Here is a 10524-nt window from a genome sequence, read left to right as displayed (position 1 = left end):
AAGTTTACTGTGTAATCAATATTTTCAGATATGTAAATTGATTCCAGTATTTTCCTTTTGTATGTATTATTCTCTTTATGTAAAATGAGTGTATTTTCAAAATAAAAAATATGTTGGTTTTTGGTTGCATGTTGGACTAGTGCTGTTTTATTTGGATCCTTCTCTTTATTTTTCAAATCATTATTGTTTATTTTTAAATTAATCTATTTAACTGAAATAATTAAACGAAATGATTGCCAAATTATTTTTATCAATCTTGAGTGCTTGGAAATATTTCTGACAGCAAGACTTTTTTTTTTATTTTTAATTTATTTTGTTGAAGAGAATTAATACAATCTGCTACAAATTAAGGGCATTAGGTATTCATTCATTTCAAATATCCATTCATATAATAAATACAGAAGTAAAAAAAGAAAACAAAGAAAGAAAAAAAAAGAGAAAAAATGTAAATATTGACAATAGAAAGCACTCACTAAATTAAAGGGGAAAAATAATCTAAAATAAAATAATAATAAAAAAATGTACAAATAAAAGATAATACTATCTTGATTTGTATAAATAAAAATATGAATCAATATCAAAAGTATAATAAAATAAAAGTAATCACATAATAAAAACAAAATAATTCTGTGCAAGACAAAGAATTACATTCTGCAGGGGAACTCCCAGGCAAGGTTAGCCACTTCCGTGTGGAAGGCAAAGCATGGCTCCAAGAGGTCCCAGCGCTTTTCTCCCTGCCACGTCACTGGGATGACAAGACTATTGCAGAAAATTAATTTTTTCTGCTTATACTGAATACTATATATATATATATATATAATTTTGTTCGCAATTAAGATTTTTTTATTGAAAACGCAAAGAAAATTAACTATCAGTATTCATTATTTTCTAATTAAGAATAAATTAGTAAAGAAGCAAAAAATAGATTAAAAAATGTAGAGCTGTAAAAGAAATCTCACTTGGTTCAAAATAAAAAAAGCAAGCAGTATTAAATAAAATATTTAGTTAGAAATGAAGGAAATATAATTGTATTTATGTAAAATCAAAAGCAAAAATCATTGAATAAAATATTTGTTTGTAGACGTGGATAATAATTTGTCTTATATATTTATATTTTATTTTGTTTATTGGTTATTTACCCTTTAAGTAGTTGCAGCATGAAAATATATTAAAAAAAAATTATATTGCCTACAACTAATTCTTGTCTTTTAAACAAGAATATATGAACATTTGGTTTTTTATAATATGATAGCATTTTGCAGACTCTGAATGCTTTATTTTTAATTTATAATGCACAAAACATTTTCAAGTTATATAGTGGTCTATTAATAAATATATTTTGAAAATAAATTACCTTCACTGCAATATTGTAATACGATCGAATTGAGGAAACTTCTGTTCGAGTGATCTGACGCCATCTTTCAGGAATGCAATACCTAAAAAATGAAAGGGAACATTGATTAGTGTTACAATGCTTGGTAATTGTCCGTGGATCTTATGAAAACAGCTTTTATAAGATAATTGTTGTATTGTTTATGTATAAAAATGTTGACAATTCCCATGTACAGTGAGAATGTTTATGAACGAATATATAACATAGTCTTTGTCCTTTTCATATCGATTTTATGACAATTTAGCATTGAATAAACGGTCAAGAGCAGAATTTTATAGTTCACTATTTTTTATGCACTACTTTTTTATTACGATGTTGGCAGTTGACGGAATTGATCTGAGGAGAAGATTGTCGGCAAGTGGGGTCAGTTAAGATATACAAATAAATGAAACTTCTTTATTTGTGTTGACATTTCGATCTGAATTTCATGCCTTTGTTATCATGACTGAAAAAAAAAAAGAACGAGATTAATAACTGCCTTATTTTAGAGAAAAATAGAAAAAAGAAAATAACAAACAAACTTTTGCTTTAGTTATAGTTTGTTATGAAAAAAATTTGTTCGACAATTTTTTATTCTCCGAATTTAAGTTGTTAACTTGTTTTGTTTTTCAGGCCCGAAATTTAGGTCGAAACTTTGGCACAAATAAATAATTTATACTTATTCGTGTATCTTTACTGACTTCACCTTCTTACTATCTTCACCTAATTCTTTTTATTAGTATCCTAATCCTTTAGTAAGAATTTTATCACAAAACTTATTAATAAAATTAATTTTCTGAAAAAAGTTTGAATTTGAGTGTTTTATTTTGTTAATTAAAAGATTAATGAGGTTGCTCATTTTATAGTGAAACGATTGGGACTATTATTTTATCTGAGTAATTAAAGAACTAGATTTTCAAAAATGGTGTTAGTACTGTTCAGGAAAAAATATCAGGAATACATTCGACAATTTCTTAGGTTCTTAGATTTTAGACTTATGTAAGTAGATAACAGGAATGATGTCTTCTCTTCAGGTCATCAAAATAAATACAATACACATTAATATATCAGAATGCAGTGGGGTGGCTCAGTCGTAAGGCACTATGATATTTACACCAAGGACTCGGGTTCAAATCGGATAGATAATTATTTTTCTGCTACTGTAGTCATGATTCAACCCTGTGGGTTCGGGAGACATTTGGTGTCCACCCAGCTTCATAAAGTCGGTTAGTTGGGGATAAATCTGGCGGTGGAGTGTGATTCAGACCAAATCACCTTCTTACACAACCGTTGGTCTAGTAACAGAACTTCCTTACTAACTACTGCTCCTAACTCTTCATGGGCTTTAGCGGAACAGATTTATTCATTTTCTATGAATTTTATTATTAATACTATATGAGAGTATCAAATTTGCTTCTAGCATTCGGGATAGGAAGTATTTGTTGTTTATTTAACTTAAATTAATCAATAACTGGTATTCTTTATTGAAAAAATAGGTGAGACCGACGCGTTTTCTTTGATTGTTAATTTAAAGTCATATTTTGTAAATCTAATTAAAAATGTTTTTAGCAAAATGTATAATATTGGAGATTATATTAGGCTTTGAAGACGTGAGCAGTATCCTGAGTCCTTAAGAAGGTGGATCATCTGCAAAAGTTAAATAAGAAAGCTGTTAGCGATAAATGAGAAAAGTTTTCAGCCCTCGTACTCTATTGTCTAACGCCCTTTCTTACTAAGATCCACAACATTCAAACATTAAATCCTTGATTAATTCATGATTAGTTTACGGATCTTTTTTTTATAAATAGATAAAAATTACAAAATATCGAACAACTATATCTTTTCAGCTAATTTATTTGCAAAACTATTTTATTTTCGATTATTTGTAAACAATTTTTTTAAATTAAAAAATACAATCTGTCAAACACAGTGTTAAGGCTTCACATATTCACTTATAATATTTTATTATGTAATTTAAATTACTCATTGTTTAGATTACCTTCCACATCTTTTATTATATTTATAACTTTATTTACATGAGCCCTGTCTAATTTTTAATAACTTCTTTTAGAATTAAATTTGTATAATTCTTACCTCTACAGTATTATATGTTATAATTAATTAGTGTATCTCTACTGACCGCACACCCGATCAACCATTACATGCACACCATATCATATATCATTATTAAAAATAATAATGATATAATACTATATGCACATCTCAAATAAATCCAAAAATATATAAGTAGATAAATCATAATAAAATAGGTAAACAACAACTCAAAACAAAATTAAAATTAAATAAGCAACATAAATCATCTCTAACAGAATCACACTTTTATATTATATTTATATTTTTCCCAAAGAACTAAGAACCTAAAAGCCGTTATCACTTACATGTGAATGTAAAGACAGGGCTCCGGGATCCCAGCATTTCTCTTCCAGCCATATTTTTGTTATTGAAAGTCAGTGGAGACTAGACAAGGACCTTTAAATCAATCATTTCAGAAAAACGTCATCCTCTTTTTTTACCGAAAAAAAAGTTATACATCCAGATTCACTCGTTAACAAAAGTCTCATCGATTTCATGTAAAAAACACTTAATGTGCTGTGAAAAAGTACGTATCAATAAATTTGCGAAGTTTAAGCATTTGAGAAACTAGACCAACATCGGGTTTACAAAAAAAAATCATAATTGGATTTTTCTCAGCGATTCTCCATGTCTTGAGGATTCTGAATCCTAATGCCTGGATTTACAACCATGGTGAATGTGTTTATTTTATTGTTACTTAAATTTTATTTTTTTTTTGTCTTGTACTTAAATAATTTTATATGTTTTTTTAATTATTTGATCAGTTTTATTTTATTATATTTTTGAAATAGATTCATATTTTTATTTATACAAATCATGATGGTATTTTCATTTACTTATATATTTCTTTATTATTATTTTTTCTTTTAATGCAGCGAGAACTATTGTAATTTACATGTTTTTTCTCCTACTTCTGTTTACATTGTATGAATTAATATTCGAACACCAAAACTTAATGACCTAAATTTGCGGCAGATTGTATTAATTCTCCTCGGGATATAGTATACTTACAAAAAAATCACGCTTAAATAGAATCTCTTTCCAGTGCTCTGTGAAAAAAAAAAATCTTTCTTTTGAACTGTTTGGTTGTACCCAAGAGTCATATGAAACAAACAATTTTACAAATGTCTGGTAGGTGCATATCCGAAACGGAAAATTGGAAGGAAGTTTCTCAGAGAGAATCGAAAAATGACTTTTTCAAAGCGTGCTGTAGCCGAAAATATTTAGGTAGATTCGACTTAGTAAATATAAAATAAATAATCATAAAGGAAAATTAATTTTAATGTAAAACATAATTATTAATGTATTTTAGCTCATACTATTTTTTCGATTTATTCTTACTTTCGGTTATTAGAATCTAAAAAGTTAAAATTAAATTAAAAAAAAAAGCTATTTGCAATTATATGTTGAATTAAATCTATTTTTATTTCTTAAACGTTATCATTGTTCTACTGTTCAGTGATAACGATTAGTCAATCAGATAGCAGTTATCTTTTGCGTCGTTCGCAAGATTATTTGAATAATAATAATAAACTATAAAAGTTTCATCATAAATTATAAAATTTTTGATAATCATTCGTTAATTGCGTAGTGACATACAAGCGAGGGAAAATGTATACTTAAATAAATCATTGAAACAAATATTCTTCTATTTTTCAATATATCACTTTGGAGTTCTAAAAGTATTCTTACGATCAATGCATGTTTGTAGTACAAACCTGATGTATGTTTTGTTTAATGGTAAATAATGTTAGTTTTAGGATGGAGTGAGATCATAAGAAAAAAAAAGATTTAAATAGAAAATTAATATTAAATGAAAATTAATGTTTTTAGTTCCTCCTAAGTGAATTAAATCTTTTATTTCTGCAATCTTAGAGATATTTTCAAATTTATCTAAACGGAAAGTAATGCTACTTGTGAATATTAAAGAAATATCTATTTTGAAATATATAAGAATCAATCTCAACTGAAATAAGGATGGTAAGTTGTAGTTTCGTGATATGCACACAAGCTTTTTTTTTATTTCGTTTAATAATATATTAATCGATCAGTTGATTCCGTCCTTATTAAATAATGTTTTTAATGATATAAAGCTATTAAAATAAAAGTAAACACATGTGATATGCATGGATTCATGTTTTTTTTTTGTTTTTTTACTACTTTAAAGGCTTCAGAAGAATGTTTGTGATATGCCTGTGGTATCATGACCAATGGTGGTATAAGGAGTTGATTTGATCAGCAGCTTACAACTGGAGACTAAACGCAAAATGGATCACCGATTTCAATGAATTTTTCCAGGTGATACTCAGTCCAACATTATTAGATATATGGTTCTTGTCAATTCGCTCTAGAAACTGAGAAGAAAATCTATGTTTTATTTTATTTTTATTTATTGTATACACCCTTTGCTCTATATGTTTTTAATAGCTATTTTATACCAATTGGTTTGTTGTTGTATTAGTGTGTAAAATAGTAATACAAAATTGTTGATTATATTAAATGATTTGAGTGTATACAAAATTACAAAAACCAAAAGTCGTTTTCAGTAAAGTAGATCAAAACAACTTTTTTTTCAACGAACGCGGATATAATTATTTTCACTCCTTTTCATACCCTTTCTCTCCTTCTTTCATTCTTCCCACATCTTCCTCATTCTTTCCGATTGTTTCTCCCTTCTTTCTTCGGTCCACGAGACACCCTTTCTCGCACCTCTCTCCCCCACAAGGACCTCCATTTCTTTTAGTCTTCTTCCAAAGTGATCTCTATCGAAACAGTCTTGGTCTGTTATTTTCAGTCTTTCACTTTCTTCTGTCATAAGTTTAATGAGAAAAATGGAATAATAGGAAAACTGCTTTGTGACATTTTAATGTGGCTACAATGCTATTTAGACATGGTCTTTATTAATGATCTTTAGGGTGGGAGGTCATTATCAAAAAACTCTTGACTTTTCCTGGATTGATGACTACGTTAGTGGTAAATAGAAAAGCACCCTTCAAGACTAGCTTATAACTTTAGTTCTTCTATTCAGCTTGAATGTGAGCCGAAGTAAAAAAATAAGGAGGAAATACCCTCCACCGAAATAAATTAAGAAACATAATTTATAGTTGTTTGTTCGTGATAGTTTTGCATAACATTTAGTTTAAGTTATATTAATATTTGTTTAAAATGTCTTTAGCTATTCACATTTAAATACTATGGCTATACTAATTATTTTCTTATCGAAAACTAACTTTATATTTTAGCAAACGAATTAATAGTAACAAATCATTATTTATTGTTCAAAAATTCTACTAAATTGTGACGTATAATGATGATATAATGACACATTTTATTCATATTTATTTAGGTATTAAATAAAAAATAAGTCAAAACGGGCTTTTACTTAAGATACTTGATTTTACTAAGTATTGCCATTTAAGTCATATCTTTTCGCCAATACATGTTGTCGACTACTTTAAAAACAGTTTTAATTAAAAATTTCATACCCAGCCTGACTTTTGTATTTATGAGTTGTTTACAATATAAAAAATTTTATCCATAAGTAATTTCCTCAAGTCATTTAAAGATATTAATTTTTTCAGGCTCTAAATAATTTGGACTTTGAAATTGTTAATTCATACTGCAATAAACATAATATTGGGCAATTTTTTAACTATCACTTAAAATATTTTTATGGTAATTTGTTCATTGTCGACATTTTAAATACTATTAACATTTTATCGAGTTATTATTTACATTGCTGACAATTAAGTGCCGCATAAACATTCTTTTTAAGTTTGATCAACCTTCCTAATTACATTATTCATGATCGCGCTATATTTACATACTCCAAATATAAAACAAGTTTATTTTTATTTCTTTATTTATTTTTAATGATCGAAATGCTATGATATTTGTAAATACTAGCTTCAGCACTTCTGATAGAGAGGACAACAAAAGTAGTAAACGATTATGTTCTTAACATAATTATAAGTAATAAATAATAGTCTATACTGTAGAAAACAATTACAGAGAAGTTTAAAACAGAGAATAAACAATTAAAGTTAAAATTAAACATTAATGGCCAAAACTAACCTTACTTCAATTGCGCGTGGTCATCCAAGTCTTCCTCCGGTAAGAGAGCTCTCTTCACTGAAGGTGGTGGGGGATATTTTGGAGTTTGCAGATCCAGACATTACTCATCACTTCAAGTTCCCTCTAAGTTTTCAAATAATGCCACTATTTTAATTCACTATGAATAAATTACTTTTTTATTATTAAATCGATTATAAATACTAATTATAAAGCTAGATTGAGGAGGTGAATAAAACAAGGTATTATTCTTCTCATGATTATTTCCTATTAAAAAGACATCTTGATATTTATAAATAAAATGTATTTTATGATTATAGTTTTAATAGAAACTGTAATAAAGTATTTTCAATTAATAGAGCATTTCAAATGTATTATTAGCGAATATTATTAGTACAACTGATATCACTAAAGCATTGGTATAACGTTTTAAGAATACCAAATTTTTATTTGTTATAGTTATTGTGATTAAAGAAGCATCGTTGAATTGATTTGATATAGTTAATGTCATATTAAAAATAAATAATCACTATAATATACATTTTTTTAACACATTATATATTTTTAAATGTGTGTTCTAATCCCCTTTCTTTAATGCATCTTTCAATCACAATTAAAAAATCTAACTTCAAGATTAAATAATTTCAATTTATCCATTTAATCTTTAGAGTGTAAAAGAAATTTATAAATTATTTATTTATTTAATATAGAGTGCTTTATTATTTCAATTTCTGCATGCACTTATGTTTTATTAAATCAATTAAAACAGTTTTAGAATAATATTTAATTTTAATTTTTAGTTCGTTTAATCTCTAGGGTCCAAATTGAATTTTATATATATATTAAAATTTTATAAATTATACTAAAAAATCATTAATGGTGGGTTTAAAACATAATAATATAATTTATTTACTATATAGTGCATTATTATTTTAATTTCTGCTTACTTTTGTGTGTCATAAAATTAATAGAAATATTTTTTAGAATAATTGTGTTTAAAATTAGAGAAAGAGACAGAGAAAAACTTGTACTGAAAATTATTGTACAAGACATGATGCACAGCTGTATTTGGTTACTACACACCACTGTACATACCGTCTAATCAAACAATTTTCTTAATGTTATATATTTTTATTATAATTTAAGTAAATTTTTTCAAATATATTTTCGTTTATTTTTTGTTCTTTATTATTCTTCAAATATTTTTCTCCCTTCTCTTTTTTCCATTATATAATATATAATCAAGTTTATCTGCTAAATAAAGTGTAGGATAAATATACTAAATTACATGGAAGAAATCAAAAACAAAATTCTAAATAATAAAATCCATGAAATAGAAGGACAAATTAGCATTTAAAATAGTTTGAATGATTTACTAATGTCTTCTATTTTAATTTCTTTTTAGAGAATAGATAAGTAAATTAAAATCAAAATAAAGTAGATTAAAATGTAAATTCTAAATTAAAATACAAAATTCTTTTGATCCATTTTTTTATTATTATTATTGTCAAGGAGGCCATGAAAAAAGTCATAATGTTCACAGTATAAACCTATTAACAATAATACTGTATTATCACTATCGTATTTTAAAACTGATATATCCAAGATTTTTTTCTAGTACATCAAGTGAGCTATATCATGTAATTGAAAAATATTTTAAAACTTGGGTACATCAATTTTAAAGTATGATAGCTAAGATATAATAGTTAAATAATGTTATTCTTGATGGATAAAATATAATTAAAATTATGAATATTTTATAGTGTCCTTGATAATGGCCCAAGGGCTAAACGTTAGAGAAAATTATCAAAAGACGTTTGTAATTTGATTTAAAAACAATAATTATAGCAATTGATCTAAAATATATATCATTTCAATTTTGAATTATTCGATGGTTTCAAACTATGGCTCAAGACAATTGTCTTATTTAAATTATTTTATAAGTTTCTGGTTCACTAATTTACATTGGTTTAAATAAGAAGAAGGAATTAACATTAAGTATCCTAGGGAAGGATAGATTTTAAAAACTTTATTGAAAATTTCAATCATAAACTTGGTGCCACTTATAATCTTTTAAAATAAATTAAAGCTTCAAGTTGTAAAGGAGCAAGTAGCAATTATGTGGATCATCATTTGTTTTCTGTTTATTATCTTAAATTTAGTGTGGTGTAAACAGGGCAGGGTTTATACTATCAAAACATATATTCTTTATGCTTTGAACACATAGACAAAATCAGAAATAATTGGCACATCGGAGATTTCGGCTAAAAAAAAAGTTTAATTAATTTTTTGCTTAACATTTCAATGTTTTGATATAATTGACTTTTTAATGTTTACACAATTCTGAATGTAAAAGATTTTTTCTTAATATGAGTATTTTTTTTAAATTTATAAAGAGTTACATACATCTGTCACTGAACACCTCTTTCAGTCTTTCAATTAGGACACAGACCAAAAAATACTATAGTCATTATAATGTAAAATTTAATGATTTCAAAAATGTAATAATTAGTTTGATTTCAACTACACTTCTTTTGAATATTGTGTATTTTTTAAATACTTATATTGTAGGTACATCACTTTATACACATGAATTAAGTATTTTACATATTGTAGTTAACAATCAGAAATTGAAACTTATATAATCTGCAAAGTTGTTGGTTGGAATTTTTGTTCCCCCTATATTTAGGTAGTTTTAATAATTCTTAATATTATACATCTATTCAATTTATGACAATTTGTATTCCAGTTCTGATTAATTAGCTGGTACAACTTCATTAATATTCTTCCCATATTCTTTATAAAATTCTTTGTTATTCAAGATGAGTACTTCATGTGTGTGCAATTAATGTATCTGTATTATTTTATAAAATGTATTCGTATTTCTCATTTTTTATCTAGAAAACGTTTATTTTCTTACCAGATTGAACAATTGAGTAATTGCAATAATTAACAGAGGGAAAAATACGAATTACAAACCATAAATC

General features: G+C 26.1%; 1 protein-coding gene across 2 annotated transcripts in view; it reads right to left on the bottom strand.

Annotated features, from left to right (window-relative positions):
* LOC106690805 (uncharacterized) overlaps positions 1-7599 on the bottom strand; it is a 37733-nt gene extending 30134 nt beyond the window's left edge. The window contains exons 1-2 of one of the 2 annotated variants that reach the window (XM_014436381.2): positions 7541-7599; positions 1355-1436 (exon numbers count right to left, since the gene is read on the bottom strand). In XM_014436381.2, coding sequence (XP_014291867.1) covers positions 1355-1418 — 64 coding nt within the window. In that variant the 5' untranslated portion in view covers positions 1419-1436; positions 7541-7599. The remainder of the gene's footprint in view (positions 1-1354; positions 1437-7540) is intronic. The other variant, XM_014436382.2, reaches the window with a different exon arrangement.
* Positions 7600-10524: the final 2925 nt, after the last annotated feature.

The sequence above is a fragment of the Halyomorpha halys genome, unplaced genomic scaffold (assembly GCF_000696795.3).
Source record: "Halyomorpha halys isolate HHAL.00 unplaced genomic scaffold, Hhal_1.1 Scaffold1878.1, whole genome shotgun sequence".
Taxonomy (NCBI): domain Eukaryota; kingdom Metazoa; phylum Arthropoda; class Insecta; order Hemiptera; family Pentatomidae; genus Halyomorpha; species Halyomorpha halys.
The sequence above is the reverse complement of the archived record's forward strand: the minus strand, read 5'-3'. Positions and strand labels throughout refer to the sequence as shown.